This window comes from Dothidotthia symphoricarpi, assembly GCF_010015815.1.
Source record: "Dothidotthia symphoricarpi CBS 119687 unplaced genomic scaffold P153scaffold_3, whole genome shotgun sequence".
Taxonomy (NCBI): domain Eukaryota; kingdom Fungi; phylum Ascomycota; class Dothideomycetes; order Pleosporales; family Dothidotthiaceae; genus Dothidotthia; species Dothidotthia symphoricarpi.
The window spans coordinates 1,314,225-1,336,574 of record NW_022985010.1 but is presented as its reverse complement, the minus strand read 5'-3'; the positions used below and the strand labels follow the sequence as shown (position 1 = coordinate 1,336,574).

Sequence of the window (22,350 nt, the reverse complement as noted above, 5' to 3'; positions counted from 1 at the left end):
CAACTGTCGGATGGAAGACAACGTTACATGTCAACACATTTTCGGTTGAATGCGGCTCGTTGCTGCGACAGGTGGAGTCAGAGTACGAGTTCAATTTTATGTCGTTATGCAGGGACGCGTCTGCAGTAATGTGAAGACTTGGCATTATGCTCTGAGCGTGGGAGGGTTTGAAGACAGCGAGGTGGCTAGAGCTGGTTTACATCGAACGCTTTTGACACAAAGTTGACAACTGAGCCCAAGAGACTATTATTAGTACATACATTATTGCTAAACCAAATGAAAGAAGCCATCGACGAATCTTTTTCTAGCAACATAAAAGGGAAACTTTCAAGCAGGAGTAAACAGGCGATGATCTAGAGTCTAACAAACAAACAGAAGAACAGATGTGTACAAGTACAAAATATAAACCAGGAAATCAACCATAAGTACGCTGGGTTGGAAATATTAGAAGGCGATCAGTCCAACTCTTGTGCGCCGACCATAGCGGCATATACACCACCCATCGAGACGAGTTCATCGTGTCTCCCTTGCTCGACAATGCGACCAGCATCAAAAACAAATATACGGTCTGCATGCTGGACGCTGGCCAATCGATGAGCAATCATGATAGTGGTCCGGCCCTTGGAAGCGGCAGCAATAGCTTTGCGGATCTCTTTTTCAGTGTTTGCATCCAACTGAGATGTCGCCTCGTCAAGGAGCAGTATCTCTGGATCACGTATTAGTGCCCTTGCTATGGCGAGCCTTTGTCGTTGACCGCCTGAAAGTTTCGATCCGTGCGCTCCAACTTGTGTGTTGTAGCCCTCAGGGAGACTCATTATAAACTCGTGCAGTTCACACTCTTTCGCGACTCGTACAATATCCTCGCCGCTCACTTCCGTGCCTGGCCGTTTGCCAAGACCGATGTTGAACTTGACGGTTCCAGGAAAGAGATCCGGTTCTTGTTCCTGGGATAGAAGTTAGCATTTGGCTACCGATATTTAAGAATACCAAATGTTTCAAAACATGACGAGCAACGACCCGAACAGATGCTGTTACCGCTGCTCGAAGTTGACGTACCACAAGCGCTAGACGAGCCCGATGATTCTGTACGGCTTCTCCACGTATGTCTCGGCCATCTAAGAAGACTTGTCCATACGACGGATCGAAGAACCTTTCAATCAAGTGGACCGTGCTTGATTTGCCTGCGCCCGAACGCCCAACAAAAGCAACATATTCACCCTGTCTGATGAGAAAAGAGACATTATTCAGAGCAGGAACATTTGGACGAGACTCGTAGTGGAGGCTGACTCCACGAAACTCAAGCTCTCCCCTAATGCTGGGACTGTCCTGAATGGCTGAAGAACTTGCCAGTCCATTGAAAGTACCATAAGTAGCAGATGAGCTTGTAAGCAGGGCGTCTGTGTCCGCCGCTGGTTCACTAATGGAATAGTCAAGCGATATTGATTCCACAATGATACTCGGTCGCTCATCATGTAAGGAGAAGACGCTCTGCGCAGCTGCCTTTGCTCTTGTTATTTCTGGCGCCAGACTGAAAAGCTGACCAGCAGCTTGAGCTGAGAAGAGAAGCGCAGGAAGAACGATGAAGAAATCTCGCTGAGTGTAGTTCCCGTTACGCACTTGTTTAGAGCCCCTGGATAGAGAGTTAGTACAATCCAACATTGTCTTCTAAGGGAAGCCACGTTAGTCATCCCGAGGACTTGTGCCACTTCGGCAACTTCTATGACACCAACCTCAGAAGACACGACAACATCAGTCTACTCAGATATGGTGGTAGACACATATCAAGGGTACATTACTTACCACCAATATGCTAGCGAGTAAACCAGATACGTTACTGAAAGTGAGAATGCGAACATGATGTTTCCGAGTATGCTGGACCGCAGGTGCTCTTCATAAGGCTTGCGAATAGCCTCTTGATACTTTTCGAGGATACGTTGTTCTAGGCCGAAGGCAGCAACAATATGCATAGAAGATGTCGCTTCAGAAGCTAGCGAGGCTGCATCGTTGTATGCAGTTTGGTGATGTTCCTCGGCCATCGCTAAGATGCGGAGACGTAGGAAGCCAGCAAGGACCATGACTGGTACGGCTGCGAGCAAAACGATGGCAATCCTCCAGGCTACGATGTGAGCCAAAATGATTCCACCGACGACTGAGGTGGTGATGGAGAGAATTGTGCCCAGTATAACACCAGAAAGTCCACTGATACTGCCAGAGTCCATGTTGATCTTGGCCATGAGAGCATGGTGAGAATGACCAGGTTTGGAAAACCAAGCAATATCCTGTTTGAGAATCGTACGGAACGATATGTCTCGAATTCTCAATACTAACCGTTCAGAAACAATGCCGAAAGCTGTCTTGCCGCACGAGTGCGAGACGAAGGCGATGATGGATAGTACAAAGAACATAAGGCAGTAGAATGAGATGTTGGAGGTCAATCCGTCAGATCTCGAGGTGTCGTTGAGGAGTTCGACTAGATTGCCAAAGATGAGCGCCTAGCATGCTGTTAGTCCTGTGCTACTGTCCAATAATGCATAGATGCGAGAAGCCAGCTGACGTCAATCTGGAGAAGAAAAAAGAAAAAAACAAAAGCATACCTCCCCGATGATGAGTGCTCCACTAAACACTGAAGAAACAAGGCCAACGGCTATAGCCGGGGCTTCGTCTCGACTCAATGCAAGACACCTTGCAATCAACTCAGGAGCGCCCATGTCGCGCGTCTCTTTCGGGAGCAGAGATACTTCGGAACTCGAAACCTCTTGAGAAATGGTATTCTCTTTGTATAAAGACAAAGCACTGGACTTGGTGGATATAGCAGTTGGACGTTGGCTTTTGTCGAATTGCTGAGCTCGTGTCAACTCAGCGTAGACACCGTTGGCTCTTATAAGGATATCATGTTGTCCCTCTTCTGCGACAGCACCATCTTTCATCACAATAATGTGGTCAGCAAACCTGACTGTTGCGAGTCGATGCGCAATGATGATTGTCATCCGGCCGAATGCTGCTGAAGAACGCTTCAAGTTCTCCAGTATGATAGACTCAGACGTAGGATCTAGAGCTGAAGTGAATTCATCTAGCAAGAGCAGCGAAGGGTTTCCTACTAATGCCCGCGCAAGTGTAATGCGTTGCTTTTGTCCCCCTGAAAGTCGAGAATGGGGACCAGAGCCAATTTGAGTATGCAAACCATCGGGCAGACGGTCCAAAAAATCACAGTGAGCTTCAGAAGCGGCGGCAACACATCTTTCAAACACTTCATCCTCAGATAGAACTTCGTCCTGTGGTAATCCATGCCTAATGTTTTCAAGAATGGTTCCCGTGAAGAGCACCGGATTTTGCGTGACTAGGGCCACGTGGGAACGTAGACTGGAAATATTGAAGGCCTTTAGGTCACTTTGGCCAAGCTTGATGGTTCCAAAGGATGGATCGTAGAGTCGCAAAAGCAATGAAGTGACTGTGGACTTCCCAGATCCAGATGGACCCACCAATCCAGTGACCTTTCCAGGCGCAAATCGCAGATTGATGCTGTCAAGAATCCTGGCGGCCGGTCGTGCTGGATAGACAAAAGACACTGAAGAAAACACAATGTCTTCTTCAAAAAGCCGTCCACTGACCTGCTTCCCTTTCGCAGAATAAACGTCAATGTCAGAGCGTGGATGATCTAGGATCCCGGTAACGGATTGTCCAGCGGCCGCAGCCAGAGCGAACGTCTGTATGTGTGGCCCGAAAGAGCCCATGACAAACGCTGCGTCTAGGATCAGAAAAACAGTGGCGTATATAGTACCTGCTTCTGCACTTCCACTGCGTAAACGATCGCCGTACCAAAAGGCCAAAGCATTCGCCGCATAGGCTACAAAATACACAGCGCCAAGCATAAGAGCTCCGGCTGTGCCTTTCTTTATCCCAATCCTCAAAGCGCTTCGAAGATGGTTGACATGCTCTTCGCCGAGTTGATCTGACAGTCCAAAAGCTTGAACGATCTGTACAGCTCTGATTGCACTCTCACTCACAGAAGCAGCTTTCTCAGTATATACCGCGGCCTGCCGTGATAGCTGTGAGATCATTTTGTTTCCGTAGATTGAAATGCAAGCCATTGATGGTATGACAGTGACGAGCCTGATTGTATTAGTAGCTGTCATCGAATCAAGACGATGAAAACATACATTACAAGTGTGAGATTGACATTCAAACTGAACCCCACTGTAAATGCAGCAATGAAATAAGAGATGCTGGTGATGAAGATGCCTGCCTTTTCAGAAGTCCCAAGTTGTATTGTCTGTGTTTTTTCCGTGAGAATACTGGTCATGTCGGGCGAGACGGTGTCAAAATAGGCCATATCCATGCCTAGAGCGCGATGAAGAAGGTTTTCTCGCGTTTTTCGGGACACTCGTTCACCTATCACAGCCCAACACACAGCCCAGCCCCAAGTCACGACAAAATAAAAGGCTGCCACTGTCATCAAGTATCCAAGCAAGGTCCTAAGCTCGTCCTGAGGTGGCGGGAAATTGTTGATGATTCTGCCCAAAATCAGGCCTATCATTGGGATTGGAATACCTGCGGCCCTGAAAAGATACACGCGGAGTCAGTGATAGATCTGTGCCCGCTTATGCTTTTTGTATAGGTCCTACGTACATGGCTAGGAGGATGCCCAACACCAAGATAGTTCTCGATCCGACATCATCCAAAGGCCTGTAAAGTGCGAAGTACGACGTTTTGAACGGATTGAGACCTAGGATTTGTCTGATGAAGTTTTGACGGATGGCCGTTGTGCCTTGCCAAGCCTGAGGTTGAACAGTAGCGAGAGAAGGCTCGATATGTCTGTTCCATTGTGAACTGGGGCGAATAGAATTCTGATCGTCTATATCATTGTCGTCGGAATCGAGAAGTTCTTGAGCTTCGGGTTCATCCGCATCAGGAAGCGGCCTGCGAGCCAACACGTGCGGTTTGGACGACTGCATAGCGGAATCACCAGTCTTTGATTCGCAAATGAATAAGAAAAAGGGAGTGACAGCACAGGTGCGATGAACCGAGAGCAGCAGAAGCCACGAAGGTCTCCGTCATGACGTTTCGCGTTCGAGTCGCGACGCGACATGGCAAGGCAAGACTTCGGAGATCATGACTAAGTATGCGCCTCGGCACGATCCTGCGATCATCAGAGCGAGAGGCGACATGTCAAAGATCCATCGATTCTATCAAGTGAAAATGCTTTGTTGTAGTACAGATATATATCTCAATTTCGCATGCGAGCGCCACTAAGCGCATGCCGTAATAGGCACACGAGGTCAGATTAAAGGTAGGTAACCCGACCGTGACACAATGCGTGGGATGACAGGGTTGTAGTGAACGCAAGAGACAGTGATGGCGACGTGGGACTGTTCTCAGGCCATCTACTCGATCGCACCTGCTGTTTGGCGCGCTCCACCGGGAAAACCCTGTCTTTGCAGCTGCTTCTTCGCTTTCGACTACGTGGGCGACGAGTAAAATGTATGACGCAGCACTTGCAACCAAACGCGCAGAGCTTCACAGTGAGAACATCAACCAGCAACTCCATCCCCAGAGAAAGTCTTCTTATTCTTACGTCGACATCTCGCCTCTCAAGATTTGCCGATCCAGCACTGGCTGATGCTGCAACGCCCGCTGAGCTCTGCTAATCTGCTATCTGCCTTGATCGCGTCGACGATTTGTGCACTGTTTTTAGCATTTCACGAGCCATCTATGCACGCTACAACTCGAGGTCCTGTCATCACTTCACGTGCTTGCAGCCCTACCGTACACCCAGTCAACCAATCAGCGTGCTGCAGTTTCTCATCACTGATCTATGCTGGAGAAGGTCGCTTTTTCCACAGTACCTTAAGGCGGCCTGGAGACCGTCATAGCATCATTATTGACCTTTTTGCAGAATTTCCTGCGTCTTGTTGTGGACGTGTGAGCGTGCAGTCATCTTCAGCGTTTGGCTACTATTGCCCAACATGGTACATGACCACGAACACCAGCGCGAGTTGTCTATACTCAACATACATCCCGCAATACTCCAAGGTCCGACTCTACTCCACAACCTTGTGCGAACGCCCTCCGAAGCGATCGCTATCGATTTCCTGGAAAATGGATCGAAAAGGCGGATGATGTCTTACAAGACGCTCCACGCCATGAGCGACAGTCTGGCTATGAAGATAACTGAATCGTTGTCAAGGCTGGAAAATGCTTCTGCAGTCATTCCTGTTCTATTGCCTCAAAGTCCAGAGCTTTATGTGGCTTTGCTGGCTATCTTGAAGGCGGGCAAAGCCTTTTGCCCACTGAATCTAGACATCCCTGAGGAGCGGCTGAAATTTATAATGAAGGACATATCAGCCAATGTAATAATAACAAACGCCTCATACGAAGCCAAGGCATCCTCTGCTACTGGGGCTCGAACGTTTCTGGTGGACTCAGAATTGCCTAAGCGCAACGGCTTCCATACTCTGAGATTACCTTCCATAACCACCACCGACCTGGCTTATGTTTTATACACCAGTGGCTCCACAGGCTTACCAAAGGCTGTGAGCGTTTCTCACCGCGCTGTTACCCAGAGTCTTCTTGCTCATCATCGACATCTCCCCGAATTCGCTCGTTTTCTTCAGTTTGCTGCCCCGACTTTTGATGTGTCCATCTTCGAAATCTTCTTCCCATGGTACAGAGGAAGCACCTTGGTCGGCTGCACACGCGCGCAGATGCTTGACGATCTTCCTAAAACCATTCGGATGCTTGAAGTGGATGCTGCTGAGCTGACTCCTACCGTCGCAAGCAACCTCCTTCAAGGTCGTTCGAGTGTTCCTGGACTGAAGCTTCTACTCACCATAGGCGAGATGCTCACTCAGCATGTCGTTGAAGAATTTGGTAGTACAGATATCAAGAATAGCATCCTTTGGGGAATGTACGGACCCACAGAAGCTGCCATTCATTGCACTTTGCAACCAAAATTCTCCGCATCGTCCTCGATTGGCATTATAGGGGTTCCGTTAGACACCGTCTCGGCCTTGATCATCGCCCCTGTCAATGAAGGAGATGTATCTGGCACTATCACAATTCTGCCTCTTGGCGAAGTGGGTGAACTCGCTGTGGGTGGCGCTCAAGTAGCGGAAGGATATCTCAATCGCCCAGAGCTTACTACCACCTCCTTTGTTAACCACCCGAAGTACGGTTACCTGTATCGGACTGGAGATCGAGCGAAGCTTCGCCAAGACGGTACCCTGGAATGTTTCGGCCGCATTGTGGGAGGTCAGGTCAAACTCCGAGGTCAAAGAGTAGAGCTTGGCGAGATCGAACACATCATTGCGAAAGTCGATGCTTGTCGTGCAACTGCGGTAATGATTATTGAGGACACTTTGGTCGCCTTTTGTGCCGTTGCTTCACGCAAAGTATCTCGCGCCGAAATTATACACACCTGCCAGCACTGGCTACCTGAACACATGGTACCATCGGACGTAAGCTTTCTCTCTAGCATGCCACAGCTTCCATCTGGAAAAGTTGACAAGAATGCTCTTGAATCGCAATACCTCCGTACCAAACATTCTACCAGCACTTCTACGACACTCTCCGGCAATGGCGTAGATGTCACTGTCGTTCGTACCGTCCAAAATCATTTGAAGCATGCCATTTCTCCAGGCTCCGACCTGGCCGTTGCTGGGTTGAACTCCCTCCAATCAATCCGCATAGCTTCAGAGTTACGTCGGAATGGTTACAATCTCAGCGGGATTGACGTGCTATCTGCAAATACAGTAGAAGATCTTGTCCAAACTTGCATAGACAAAAGTTTCACGAATGGATACGATCGAACACAACCACCGCCTATAGACGTCGTCTTGGATGCGCACACTAATCTCAAAGAGCGACGGGCGGACATAGCCCATGTTTTACCGTGTACCCCATTGCAGGAAGCTATGTTGGTCGAGACAATGCTGAGGCCAAGCGCATACTGCAACTGGATCGAGGTTGAGTTGTCAGTGTCGCGCACATTCCACGAGATACGAGCTATGGTCCTCACGCTAGCTCAAGCAAACGAGTCTTTACGCACTGGATTCATTCCGACTTCCACGAGTGCAGGAAACTTCATGCAGATCGTGTGGAAAACACTATCGACACTCCAAATTCAGGAAGTGGCTAGCTTTTCAAAGGTGTATTCCTTAGGATCCGACGAATCCCTACTGCAGCCCCTCGCAATTCAAATAATATCAGGTTTGCAAAAGCCACGACTTCTGTTCCAAATTCATCATGCCTTGTACGATGGGTGGTCATTCGATCTTCTACTTCACGATCTCGACAGACTCCTTCTTGGATTGGACACGAGACGCCGACCGCAGTTTCGAGACATGGTTCGTTATTGTGTCCAAGACCAAGGCGCTTCACATGCAATTGATAATGCGTATTGGGCCGAATTACTCGAAGGATACATTCCATCTACTCTGCCAAACTTCAATGGAAAGGTCGTTCACAAGACGAGACTTCAATCTCTGTCCGGGCGCTCATCGGTGAACCCGGGTATCCTTTTCGAACGTGCTCACAAGCTTTTGGTCAACCCTCAGGTTTTCTTCCAAGTGGCGACCGCTTACGTGCTAGGGCTTTACACTGGCTCATCAGATGTTATTCTTGGCAACGTCACTTCGGGCAGAACGGTACCTGTCACCGAGGTAGAGGAGATGATCGGCCCTTGCGTAGCTTCGTTACCATTTCGCCTACAATTCGATCCGCTGTCTCGAGTTCAAGACGTCCTAGTCGCAGCCCATAGTCTGAATCGCGCCGGCATGCACCACTCCAGTCTGCCATTGCGCGAGATAGCAAAAACGGCCCACATACAACCTGGAACACGATTGTTCGATGCCTTGTTCGTCTGGCAACAGTCTTTAAGCTCCGACTCGAACTCATCTCTCAATGCGAAGATGGTAGACAGTGCAGACGACCTCGAGTTCAAGATTACCCTTGAGTTTGAACCTTGCAAAGATAGCATATCATTCCGTGCCACATTCGATCCGTCAACGATACCAGAAAAGCAAACTAAATACATGTCCCAACAGATTGATGATGTGGTCCAGCTGTTCCTCAAGGATCCGGACTGCACGGTGGCCAACATTGGAAAATGTTTTACCGACACCTTGCGTTCCATCGCGAATCCTACACCCGAACAGGAAACTTTCCAAAATGGCCCATCATATGCAGTGGAGAAGTGGGCTAGGGAGTCACCCGAGAAGGAAGCAGTCGTCTTCGGCCACATCATCGATAACATGATCAAAATCAAGAAAACGATAAATTACGCGACCCTGAACTCTCGTGCAAACCAGCTTGCCCGTCTCCTCATAGAGCATGGTGTCGGCAAGGACCAATTGGTTTGCATAATCATGGAGAAATCTATTGACCTCTATATTTCAGTCCTTGCGGTGTTGAAAATTCGCTCAGGCTATCTACCACTCACTCCTGACACACCAGCTCAGAGAATCAAAGCTGTCATGGACGATGCCAAAGCTGCAGTATGCATCAGCAATAGCAAAGATTCTCAACAGTTCCGCAACTATATATCTAGTGCGATCATTGATCTCGACACATCGGATCTTTCAACTTACTCTGATGGGAATCTGGACATACCATATAACGGGTCACACCTCGCCTATGCCATTTTTACAAGCGGTAGCACTGGCACACCGAAAGGCGTGCTCGTTACTCAAGATAATCTAATGAGCAACCTCAAGTATCTTTCGAACGTATACCCCTATACATCTACCTCTAGATTGCTTCAGTCGTGCTCGCAGGCTTTCGATGTCTCAGTCTTCGAGATTTTCTTCTCATGGTACGCTGGAATATGTTTGTGCACAGCGACCAAGGAAGACCTATTCCACAACTTCGAAGGTAGCATCAATCGCCTAGGCATCACTCACCTCAGCCTCACACCGACCGTTGCATCTTTGATCAACCCCAAGAACGTACCGCGCGTTGAGTTCCTTGTGACTGCCGGGGAGGCGCTGACCGAACATGTTCGACGTGAATGGGCTGGTAATGGCTTGTTTCAGGGTAAGAAAGTCACTCTCTCAGTGTTATCTAGTCTAATCAAATCGTAGGCTATGGACCTTCGGAAACGACGAACATCTGCACTGTCCGCCCCTCAGTAGGACTTCTAGACTTAATTAACAACATTGGGCCTCCATTCGATAATACCTCGGCTTTTGTGTTAGATCCAGACAGCGAAACCATACTCCCTCGAGGAGCTGTGGGTGAGCTTTGCTTTGGAGGCATGCAAGTGTTCCGAGGATATCTCAATAGACCCGACCTCAACGCAACCAGAATTTTGAATTTACCGATTTACGGGCGCGTCTACCGATCAGGCGACATGGGCGTTCTACTTCCAGACGACTGTATTTTATCCACTGGTCGCTCGGACGACCAAGTTAAGATTCGCGGTCAGCGTGTAGAGCTCGGCGAGATTACATCTACCGTTCTTGATTTAGCTATCGTCAAAGATTGCGCCACCTTGCTTCTGTCAACTGACAACGGGACCAAAAGACTGGCTATCTTCTGGGTTCCAACAACAGCGTCTGGCGATTATTTTGAGCTACTGAGTCCTGAGATATACCGGTCAGGAATTCTTGAAATCTTTGAATCATTATTACACCGGCTGCCATCATACATGATACCCTCTCACGTCGTACCCATCTCCAGGCTCCCGATGACTGCTCAAGCTAAGATCGATAAGCGACTCCTGCAAGCGACTTTCAATGCTCTACCACAAGATTATCTAACGTTTGCTGGTCAGCCCAACGTTCTCAACAGCGGACCGAAAGAATTTTGCGAATGGGAAAAGAAGGTCGCAGACCTCTTGGCCAAGATCTTAGACCTACCCTCGAGCGATATTGAGCGAAACTCGTCGTTCTTCAATCTAGGGCTTGATTCAGTATCAGCCATTCGTTTCAATAGAGAGCTCAACAATCTAGGTCTAGGGGACTTCACCGTACCTTTGATCCTTAAAAATCCTACGATAGCACACCTTGCGTCTTCGAAATCTAGGCAGTCGTCTTCGCGCCAACTTTCTGAAACTCCGAAGGTGGCCCTTGACAGCGTTTTCAACCCAGACCAGGTCCACCAAATACGTTCTCAGTATGAGCAGCGAGGTTTGCAAGTGGCAAAGATTCTGCCCTGTACACCACTCCAAGAGGCGATGTTATCAGGCAGGCAATCGCTGTCCGACTCCGCGTACTCCAACATAATGATCTTCGACATCAAAGGCAATGTCTCGCGCTTACAAGATAGCTGGGCGCTCATGATTCGTCGTCATGAGATTCTTCGTACTTCTTTTATCCCGACGGACGATCCATCACATGCTTTTGCACAGGTGGTCTTGGAGGAAAGTCAGTTGCAATGGAAACAAACTGACGCACAATCGGACTCCTTCGGGTACATTTATAGTGCTCTTTCCGATCTCCTAGAAGCCCACATGCCCCCTCTCTGGCTTGCACTCAACAAGACGGAAAAAACGACCAAGTTGTTGTTCTGTTGCCACCACGCGCTTTATGATGGGGTTGCCATCTCAACTCTCATCGAAGAAATACAACATGCTTACTCCGGCCACGATTTACCACCGCCAATTCCTTATGGTCTGTATCTTGAGCACATGCTGTCTCAGAACCTCTCAAGTGCTGATCAGTTTTGGGCAACATCTCTCGCGGATTTCGAACCCTCCGTGTTCCCCGACCTCACGGGTAGGGCTCTCACGTCCCAGCATACTTCGGGCTCTGTTATACGTCGATTACAGATGCCACTAAGCGAGTTACGAAAAGCTTGTCAAAGTGTATCTCTGTCAATGCTCTCGGGGATTCAGGCTGCTTGGGCAAAACTGCTACATTTTTACACCGGAGAGAACGACATATGCTTTGGTAATGTTGTGAGTGGACGAACCCTATCCGGAAACGACTTCGAACATCTTGTCGCACCATGTTTTAACACTCTACCTGTACGTGTCAAGTTTGACTTCTGCAGAGGAAACATTACGTTATGGGAAAAACTCCACTCATTCAATGTGGAGTCACTAGCATTCCAGTTAACACCCCTGCGTCGAATTCAAAGTACAACACTCAAAGAAGGAGGTCGTCTGTTCGATACTCTTGTGATTCTTCAACAGCCGGGAACTCCATTGGATGATTCGATATGGACGCTAGAACAAGACGTCGGAGCTATGGACCTGCCTGTAGTCTGCGAGATACTGCAAGATCAAGCGCACGATGCTTTGGAGTTGATTCTCCATTATCACAGCACTGTCTTATCTGAGATGGATGCCACCATCGTTGCAGAAACCTTCGACGACGCCCTCACAAGTTTGACCAGGTACCCACGAGCGTCTGCTAATGACACAATCGGCTTTCGAGCAAAGCTTCGGGCTGAATCCGATGCGACTTTGGAACACCCCAGCCCCCAAAACTCTCTATTGCATTCGGCATTTGAACAAGTCGCATCGTTACAACCTGATACCATTGCACTCGACTTCCTGCATGCAGACGGTGAAAGGACGACTTGGTCATATAAAACTCTCAACGAAGAGGCAAATAGGATGGCCCATGCTTTACTAGACGAAGGAATCTTACCCGAGGACATCATCCCCATACATCTTCCAAAAAGTCCACAATTCTATACGAGCATATTGGGAGTGCTCAAAGCAGGTGCAGCGTTTGCTCCCATCCATCCCGATCTTCCCGACGAGCGAAAACGACTCATGATGATGGAACTGGGTCCTAAGGTCGTGTTGTGTTCTGACATATCCTCACTGCCTAGAGATTGCCAACAGGCGAAGATGATCAATGTTGAAGATGTGAGGCGCTGTTCCATAAGCAATCCTGTGATACATAGCCTGAGTGGGTCGAGCCTAGCTTACTGCCTTTACACTAGCGGCTCTACAGGCTTGCCAAAGGCTGTAAGCATGGAACATCGCGCCCCGGTTCAAACGATTGAGAGTTCGAGATCACTGATACCTTGGACAACGGACTCCCGAATCCTTCAGTACGCAGCAACCACATTCGATATGTGCTATTACGACTGCTTTGTAGCGTGGACATTTGGTATCGCTCTCTGTGCTGCAGAGCAACACGAGATGCTGAACGAACTACCAAAAATCATCAACACTCTTGAGGTAGACCTACTAGATCTTACACCATCAGTGGCAGTTTCTCTCTCTCGAGCTGAAGTACCCAAGGTCAAGTGGCTTTATTGTATCGGCGAAGCGTTATCACTCGACATCACAAAGGAGTGGGCCGGCGCATGTGTCAACTCTTATGGTCCGACGGAAGCTGCATTTTGCACCACGATCTACCCGGTATCAGACAAATCAAAAGCGTCTATCATCGGCAAGCCCTTTCCGACGACATCGTTTGCAGTATTTCCTCTTCAAGGCGATCGACCATTACCCCTTTTGGGTACTGGTGAACTATATATTGGTGGCGCACAACTTTCGAGAGGTTACCACGGTAGATCGAATTTGACGGAGGAGAAATTCGTCTTCAAATGTGGCCAGAGGTTCTACAAGAGTGGAGACACAGTCCGCATGTTAACTGATGGCAACTTCGAGTTCTTGGGCCGCGCAGATGACCAGGTCAAGATTCGAGGTCAAAGAGTCGAACTGGGCGAGATAAACCAAGTCCTTCAAGGTAGCCACTCGGATATCGCAACGGTGACCACGTTGATTATGAGGAAAAATACAAATGCGAAAGAACAGCTAGTGACTTTCCTCAGTACACGCCACACGATTGATGATGCCGAGCGCGCCGTCATCCAAACAAAGATGAAGCAGACTGCGATTCAGTACCTACCGTCGTATATGATACCTCAATTCTATATTTTTGTGGATTGCCTACCAAGATCTATGGCTGGCAAGGTCGACAAAAAGGCTCTTGCGGCGATCTTTAGCAACTATGCAGACGACGAACCATTCCCTAATGGAACTGAAGCATATCCTTCGGATTACGTATGGACTGAACTCGAGACGCAAATTCGACTGGTATTTGCGCAACTCTCAAGAACACCTCTGAATGATATCACACCAACGACCACAATTTACCAGCTTGGTCTTGACAGTATCAGCGCAGTCCAGATTGCGGCCGCCATGCGAAGACAAGATCATAACGCGAGCGCTGCGGATGTCATGAGATATACAAACTGTGTCAACCTTGCGGCGTATCTTAGTCAAAGCACCGCGCCGGAGAGCTTGGCACCTACACAATTCGACTTCAACGAGTTCGATACGAAGCACAGAGCTCTGGTACTAGAAGAATGCAACTTGGAAGATCAAGATGTAGAAGTTGTTCTTCCCTGTACACCTCTCCAAGACGGTATAGTTTCGCAATTCTTGACCAAAGATGGAACAGTGTACCTGAACTGTCTTCGTCTACAGTTGATATCTGAAGTCGACCTTGATCTACTGAAAGAGGCATGGACGACAGTCAAGAATCGCAATCGCATCCTCCGAACCGGATTTGCCCATATCAAAGATGAGCATCATTCCTTTGCTATGGTACAACACAGGCCAGAAGCTATAAGCCTACCATGGGACTCATCGCCAGACGATAGTTCGCTCAAATCGACTGATGATTGGTTGAGGAGGTTGCAGCAACGAGGACTAGAAAAGCCGCATTGGCCACTGTGGAACATCCGGATCGTTTACGAAAATGAGAAGACGTTCCTAGATTTGGCTATATTTCATGCACTGTTCGACGCGCAAAGTTTACAGATGATCTTACAGGAAGTCATGGATGTTTACAATGGTCAGTCACTTGGAGAGATTGTGCTCCTAGATCCTGTACTGGATGCAATTCTTTGTTCAAGCAAGGATGAGCAAGAGTACGCAGAAAAGTTTTGGACACGACTAGGAAGGACAGCAAGTCCATCCCGTTTCCCCAATCTGACCCCCCTGAGATGCGGACCAACAACCCCAGCAGTGCTCACAAAACAATCTTTGAAACTGCTTAGCGACATAGAAGGTGGTTGCCGCAAAGCCAATGTCAGCCTTCAAGCCGTTGGTATTGCCAGTTGGTTGACTCTTTTGTCCGCATACACTGGCCAACCCACCGTGACATGTGGGATCGTACTCGCTGGTCGTAGCTTCGAAGCTGCCGCAAAGGCAGTCTTTCCATGTATAAATACGGTGCCTTTGACGTGTACGATCACCGAGGATCGAGCAAAGATACTAGAGACAGTCATGGCGCTGAATGCAGAGGTACAACAACATCAACTCACACCGCTCAACGACATACAACGTTTTATGGGTTACCCGAATGAGTCTCTTTTTGATTCGATCTTCGCCTATCAGAAGTTGCCAAGTCCAGAGAAAGAGTTCAAAAACGATCTCTGGAGTGTAGTCGATGAGAGGGCGACTACAGAGTATGCATTGTCTCTCGAATTGGAACCGAAATATGGTCATTTGGAGTATCGACTCACCTATCTGCCACACATTGTACCACTGGAGCAAGCCAGTCTGATTCTCGATCAGCTCAACCACTTGATGGAGTGCTTCGTCTTTGATAAAGGACATTCTACAACTCAAACCTTACCCGATCAATCAATTTACTCCATCAATCCGCCCAAACAGATGTCACTTCCATCAGAGGCTACACTACTCCACGAGCTAGTTGAGCTGACCGCAGTTGAACATCCCAATCGCGTCGCCTTGGAATTCGCGCACACAATTCGGCATGATGAATATCTGGGTAGAAGCTGGACCTATGCTGAACTTGACGGTGAAGGAAATCGCATCGCTCATATACTCATCTCTCATGGTGTTCATCCGGGCGATCTAGTTGGTGTTTGTTTTGAGAAGTGCCCAGAAGCTTCCTTCGCGATGCTTGGAATTTTGAAGGCTGGAGGTGCGTTTGTCGCAATCGACCCCGGAGCGCCCGCTGCACGTCAAACGTTTGTCATCGAGGATTCGAACGCTCGAGTGGTGCTATCTATGAAAGTACAGTCTGTCAACTTCAAGGAGAGCATCAGTGTACCAGTCCTGAATCTGGATGAAGTTGAGACGAGCTCATTGCCACAGACCAAGCCAGTCTTGGAGCGAAAACTCGATCCCCAGGATCGAAGCTATTGTCTATATACTAGCGGCACCACTGGCACGCCCAAAGGTTGCGAATTGACCCACGAGAACGCTGTACAAGCGCTTCTCGCTTTCCAACGCTTGTTTGCAGGGCATTGGGAGGTAGAATCGCGCTGGCTGCAGTTCGCATCTTTTCACTTCGATGTTTCGGTGCTTGAGCAGTATTGGAGCTGGTCTGTCGGTATCTGTGTTGTATCGGCACCTCGAGATCTCATATTCGAGGACTTGGCTAACTCGATCAACACTTTGGGTATTACGCACATCGATCTGACACCCAGTCTCGCCCAGATACTACATCCGGATGACGTGCCGAGTCTTTGCAAGGGTGTCTTCATCACGGGAGGCGAGAGTTTGAAGCAGGAGATACTGGATGTCTGGGGTCCAAAAGGCGTAATCTACAACGGCTACGGACCGACCGAAGCGACCATTGGTTGTACAATGTATCCACGTGTGCCTGCCAACGGCAAGCCTTCGAACATCGGCTCGCAGTTTGACAACGTCGGATCCTTCGTTTTGCAGCCAGATTCAGACACACCTGTGCTTCGAGGCGGCGTTGGGGAACTATGTGTTTCTGGCAAACTTGTTGGAAAAGGATATCTGAATCGCCATGATCTAACAAAAGAACGGTTTCCGTACCTCGAACGTCTCGGCGAACGGGTTTACCGCACCGGAGATCTTGTCAGGATACTTCACGATGGCACCTTTGACTTCCTCGGGCGCGCAGATGACCAAGTCAAACTACGAGGACAACGCCTCGAGATAGGCGAGATCAACTCAACTATCAGGCAGTCCAGCCAAAGCATTTCGGACGTCGCAACATTAGTACTCAAGCACCAGAAGCACCACAAAGAGCAGTTGGTAGCGTTTGTTGTTCTTGGTGTTAAATCCAAAAGCGACTCAAAAGCACTGCTGAGTGAGGCAAGCGTTATAGATCGAGCCAAGGAAGCATGCCATGAGCGATTACCGCCGTACATGGTACCCACACATTTTGTTCCTCTCGCATCCATGCCATTGAATATCAACAACAAAGCGGATGGAAAGAAGCTTAGGGATATGTATCGGTCTTTTTCGGCCAGTGACTTGCAAAAGCTCGCAGCTATCACAGGTGCACATGACGAAGTATGGTCAAAACAAGAACAACAACTCCACGATGTGCTCAAGGACATACTACATGTGAGCGAAGACAATTTTGGTAAAGATTCTAGTTTCTTCGAGCTGGGAATGGATTCAATTTCGGTCATCGGTGTCTCGAAAGCGATGAAGAAACTTGGCTTCTCAGACGCTACTGCATCACTGATCTTACGGAACCCTACTATTCGTCGAATTACCAAGGCTCTTTTTTCGACGAAACCCGCTGCAAATGATTACGGATCTCTTATCGCAGCACAACAAGTCATTGCTGCAGTTGAGCACAAGCATCGACGAACGGTCGCTTACTCTTTGGCAATCAATCCGGGGGACATTGAAGCCCTTGCGCCCTGCACACCTCTTCAGCAGGGCATGATTGCGAGATATCTGGACAGCGATGATGGTCTGTATTTCAATACTTTCTATTTTGAGTTGAGTCACGTTGTCAATGGTGGCAAGCTTCGAGCAGCATGGGAGAGCGTACACGACTCGACTCAGATCTTGCGGACTGTGTTTGCAAATACCGAAGACGGTTACGTCCAGGCAGTACTACGACAAGCTCCCCTCTACTGGGGAATGGATAGCATCATAAAAAACGAATCGATAGACGGATGTTTGACAAGACTAAGGCAAAGCTGGCTGAAGCGTAACCGCACTGAACTTGGACGGCCCTTTGAGGTCGTGTTCGTCGCCACACCAAACCGGAACCTATTAGCAGTGCATTTGTTCCATGGACTGTATGATGGCACTAGCATCAACATTATGTTTGATTCTGTCTGGAACGAGTACAACGGGCGAACAGTGGGCAGCGACACGCCTTCATTCCAAATGGCACTTGCCTATGGTCCGTTGCGGATTCTCGAAGGCGCAAAAGCTTTCTGGCAAGAACACATTTCGGACAACCGTCTCAATCCGTTTCCCAAACTCGTTGAAACCCCACAGGATGGATCCATCGTTGTCACTCGAGTGCTGGATTCTCTCACGACCTTCGAAGCAACCAGGCGGAGACTGAACGTGACCGCTCAAGCCATTGCTCAAGCATGCTGGATCAGCGTGCTCGAAAAATATCTCAAAGGTACCACCATCCATGTGGGCTTGGTCGTTTCGGGCCGAAGCCTTGACCTTGAGGGAGCTGAACGTATTGTTGGGCCGATGTTCAATACAATTCCATACCAACACAGTTCTGGGCGTAACGAATCCTGGTCGTCTGTAATCAAGAAGCTTCACGACTTCAACGTTGCGGCCCATCCTTATCAGCACACCCCGCTGAGAGATATCATGAAGTGGTGCAAGAGAAGCCCTGGTCAACCACTCTTCGACAACTTATTTGTTTATCAGGTTGCGCCAGACAATTATGACTGCACGAACAATGAAGTTTGGAAGCTCCTGGATGGGGATGTGGCGGCAGATTATGCTTTGTCTTTCGAAGTCGAACAGATAGGTTTGGATGAGCTCAGACTAACCCTAGTCACACAAGGACACACATCAAACCAGGAAACTTCAACCAAGCTTCTCAATCAATTTGAAAATGTATTGCGACAAGTTCTGACAGATCCAATGGCTGTTGAAGAGTTCTCAACTGAGACAAACGGCATTATGAATGATTGCCGCACTAGACAAAACCACCCGCTGCATGGTACGAATGGCACGAACGGTACGAATGGCACAAACGGTATGAATGGCACGAACAATACAAACGGTACCAATGGCAAGAATTACAAGCAAGGTACAACAGACTTCGATTGGACAGATGTAGCCCTTACGATTAGAGGCGAAATCGCTGGCCTGACAAGCGTCGAAGTTGATGAGATTAGCGAAGCGACGACGATATTCGAACTTGGTCTTGACAGCATTGACGCAATCAAGCTGTCTTCAAGGCTTAAGAAACGCGATATCGATCTACCAGTGAGCGGCATCATGCGCAGTCTCACGATTGCGAAAATGGTGGCAAACATCTCGAACAACAGAACTCATCCAAATCGACATTCGTATGACAAGGAATTCAAATCACACAAAATCAAACTCGAACGCTATGTCAGGCAACACAACACTAACATAGGAGATATTGGGCAAGTACTACCACTGACACCGCTACAAGAGGCGATGACTGCTGAGATGATTGCTTCCGATTTTACGAGATATTACAACTACGACATCATGGAGCTCACGCATACTGTCAATGTCGACAAACTTCGAGACGCATGGGAACAAGTGGTTCGGGCTTCGCCGATCCTTCGTACCTCCTTCGTGGAAGTGGACGATGTCAACCTAGATCAGTCTTTGGCACAAATCATTCATCAGCAGCCTCATGCGTTCTGGACAAGCACCAAAGTCGACGAAGAGCCTAACTTCCCTGTTCTTTTCGAGTTGTCTCGCATGGAAGCTAAAAAATCGTCGTCGTTCACTCCTCTGTTCAACGTTCAACTCGTCGAGGCACCCAGCCACACTTATCTGCTCCTGTCAATCGCACATGCTCTCTACGATGGCTGGTCTCTCGGCCTACTACACTCTGATGTTCATAGCGCTTATCACGATCAACTCACTCCTCGATCTGATTATGTGTCTACTTTGGCCAAGATATTATCCACTTCCGATTCCGACGCGACAACGTTTTGGCGAGACTACCTACTCGGCGCAAAGCCAAGCTCAATACCCAGACAACCAGATCTCTCGGAATCTAACGTGAGACAAACCCATCGCCATCAGCAGGTCAGCCACATACCTTTACCGGACATGCAATCTTTTGCGAAAAAGAACAAGATCTCCCTTCAGACGTTAGGTCAAACAGTCTTTGCTATGGTACTGGCATCCTGTGTTCAATCTCTAGATATCACATTTGGCTGCGTTCTCTCCGGCCGTGACGATGTTGGAGAATCACAGCTGTTGTTCCCGATGATGAACACTGTAGCCATCCGTACGATACTCCATGGAACACGCGCAGAGATGTTGCAATACGTGCAAGAAAACTTCAACAACATCAAGCAGTGGCAACACTACCCGCTGCGCAAAGCGTTGTCTGCAGCTAGAGTGCCCGGCAAACTGTTTGACGGTCTGTTCATCTATCAGAAGAGTACGGATGAATACGAAGACCCAAGCAAGAGGTTGTACCACAGCGTTGAGGGCCACAGCAATGTCGAGTATCCGGTCTGTGTGGAGATGGAGGTTGTGCAGGACGAGTTAATATGGCGCTGTGCAGCAAGCGAAGAGGTGTTTTCTGGAGTGGAGGCAAAGGAGCTCGCAAGCAAGTTGGATGAGGTACTGACGCACATCATCAAGTGTCCAGAACATCTCGTCATCGAATCTACACCGCAAGGAGTGTCGGTCTGTGGACTACCATCGTTCATGAGTCAAGTCACGGGTATGTCTAATGGAGCGTCTTCTGTGAACGGAGAGAACTGCGACAAGACAATCCAGTCGCAGACAGCACGTAAGATACGCGAGGTTCTGGCTGCGGTCTCCAAAACCCCTGAGGGGGAGATTACTACGGACATGACAATATTTCACGTGGGCTTGGACTCCATCAGTGCGATCAAAGTATCATCACTCCTCCGCAAGCAGTCTATAGTACTCAGTGTAGGCGATATGCTCAGAGCTGGTACTATAGGACAAATGGCTCAGCTAGTCGATGCGCGCTCTGCAGCTCCTGCGGATGGAGACAACCCCACAGATCTGAAGATCGAAGGATCGTTGGGTGACCTGGATCGAGTGCGCAATCCTCACCTAGTTGGTTTCGAAGAGACTGATGTAGAAAACATTCTTCCTGTCACCGGTGGTCAGCTGTACATGTTGTCCATGTGGCTCAATTCGGAAGGCAGCAACTTCTATCCAACCTTCAAGTATCGAGTTGACGCATCCGCAACTTATGAAACACTCCAGAAGTCATGGACAGCTCTCGTTGCTTCCAACACGATCTTGCGAACATGCTTTGTATCGACCAAGGACAGTCATTTACCTTACGTACAGACGATTCTACGAGTGTCAGACACCACCATAACAAATCTCACGGGGTTCAGCGACGAGGAAATTCAGGCCTGCACAAAACAGCGCGCTTCAAACCAGCCATGGGCACATATCTTTGTATCGCAAGTTTCGACTGGTTGGGACCTCAGGCTTCAAATTCACCATGCACTGTACGACGGTGTCAGCCTGCCACTTCTGATGCAGCAGTTCCAAGACATTTGCAACGGCTTCGAAGCCCCTTCTCCGACCGACACCCTTGGCAACCTCATCACCAAATACTCTACCGCACCAGAGCTCGAGAGTCGCAAGTCGTTCTGGACGAAATACTTAGCTGGCGTTGAGCAGCATCTCTTCTCCCAGCCATCGACACAACCCACAGCTAAAACGCAAATCTTCAACCCGGGTTTGGTCCATACTTCTGTGCTAGAGGCGATTGCTCGCAAACATGGCATCTCGCTACAATCGCTTCTCCTTGCCACCTACGCGAAACTTTATGCTACACTCACCGGTACTCATGAAGGTGAAGACGTCGTTGTTGGCGTCTACTTGGCGAATCGCTCACTTGCCATCGAAAACCTCGTGTCTGCCGCCATCCCGACTGTGAACCTTCTCCCACTGCGTATCCCCTCACCACTCAAAACCGACATCCTGAATGTCGCTGTGCAGATCCAACGCGACCTGCGGGAAATCAGTGGGTCGACAAATTCCTTGGCTAGTCTATGGGAAATCAATGCATGGACGGGGATGCGAGTTGATACCTTTGTCAATTTTCTGGCACTTCCTGATGCTGACCAAGAGGCGGAAGGCTCTTCGAACGAAGACAGGGTGACGATCAGCCAGGTTGGGGAATGGGAGCAGCCAGTCAGCAGGGTCTCAACGATTGAATATGGAACTACGGAGGTTCCAGATGAGTTGAAGGATGAGCAGGTTAATGGCGTGTATTTGGTAAGTTGCGACAATTCTGTTGACATCCAAGCGGAAGAGCTAATGCGTCTGCAGCATGCTGTCGATATCGAGGCCACAGTCCACAATGGCGCATTGAATGTCGGTGTTTTTGCGCCGGTCGAGATGCTGGATTTAGAAGGAGGGGAGAGACTCATTCAAAGCATTAAGGAGGAATTGGAGGCTGTTTGTCGGAGCACAGTATAGGTATTTTGACTTTTGGCGTCACGAGG

General features: G+C 48.8%; 3 protein-coding genes across 3 annotated transcripts; 1 reads left to right on the top strand and 2 right to left on the bottom strand.

The window, feature by feature from the left end:
• Positions 1–169: 169 nt before the first annotated feature.
• On the bottom strand, positions 170–5,172 carry P153DRAFT_363726 (leptomycin B resistance protein pmd1). Its single transcript, XM_033667433.1, has 6 exons — positions 4,627–5,172; positions 4,158–4,556; positions 2,595–4,110; positions 1,801–2,492; positions 1,057–1,630; positions 170–944 (listed from the first exon to the last, which is right to left on the bottom strand). The coding sequence occupies exons 1-6, from the start codon at positions 4,950–4,952 to the stop codon at positions 456–458; spliced, it is 3,996 nt and encodes a 1,331-aa protein (XP_033527943.1). The 5' UTR covers positions 4,953–5,172; the 3' UTR covers positions 170–455.
• Positions 5,173–5,212: 40 nt separating this feature from the next.
• P153DRAFT_159083 (uncharacterized protein) lies at positions 5,213–5,720 on the bottom strand. The gene has a single exon (XM_033662257.1). It carries the CDS (start codon positions 5,543–5,545, stop codon positions 5,282–5,284), a length of 264 nt encoding a protein of 87 aa, XP_033527942.1. The 5' UTR covers positions 5,546–5,720; the 3' UTR covers positions 5,213–5,281.
• A 167-nt stretch (positions 5,721–5,887) lies between these two features.
• On the top strand, positions 5,888–22,324 carry P153DRAFT_332464 (uncharacterized protein; the record flags this gene model as incomplete). Its single annotated transcript, XM_033665510.1, has 5 exons — positions 5,888–10,029; positions 10,077–11,973; positions 12,076–18,869; positions 18,951–22,120; positions 22,175–22,324. Exons 1-5 carry the CDS (start codon positions 5,964–5,966, stop codon positions 22,322–22,324), a joined length of 16,077 nt encoding a protein of 5,358 aa, XP_033527941.1. The 5' UTR covers positions 5,888–5,963.
• Between the last annotated feature and the right edge of the window lie 26 nt (positions 22,325–22,350).

Bases quoted from the DNA above. Each gene is read 5' to 3' on its own strand.
- P153DRAFT_363726 (XM_033667433.1), bottom strand. From the start codon at position 4,952: ATGCAGTCGTCCAAACCGCACGTGTTGGCTCGCAGGCCGCTTCCTGAT. The intron at 4,111-4,157 runs GTATGTTTTCAT...TAATACAATCAG, and splicing joins GTCAATCTCACACTTGTAAT to GCTCGTCACTGTCATACCAT. The intron at 945-1,056 runs GTACGTCAACTT...CTTCTATCCCAG, and splicing joins GGGCTCGTCTAGCGCTTGTG to GAACAAGAACCGGATCTCTT.
- P153DRAFT_159083 (XM_033662257.1), bottom strand. From the start codon at position 5,545: ATGGAGTTGCTGGTTGATGTTCTCACTGTGAAGCTCTGCGCGTTTGGT.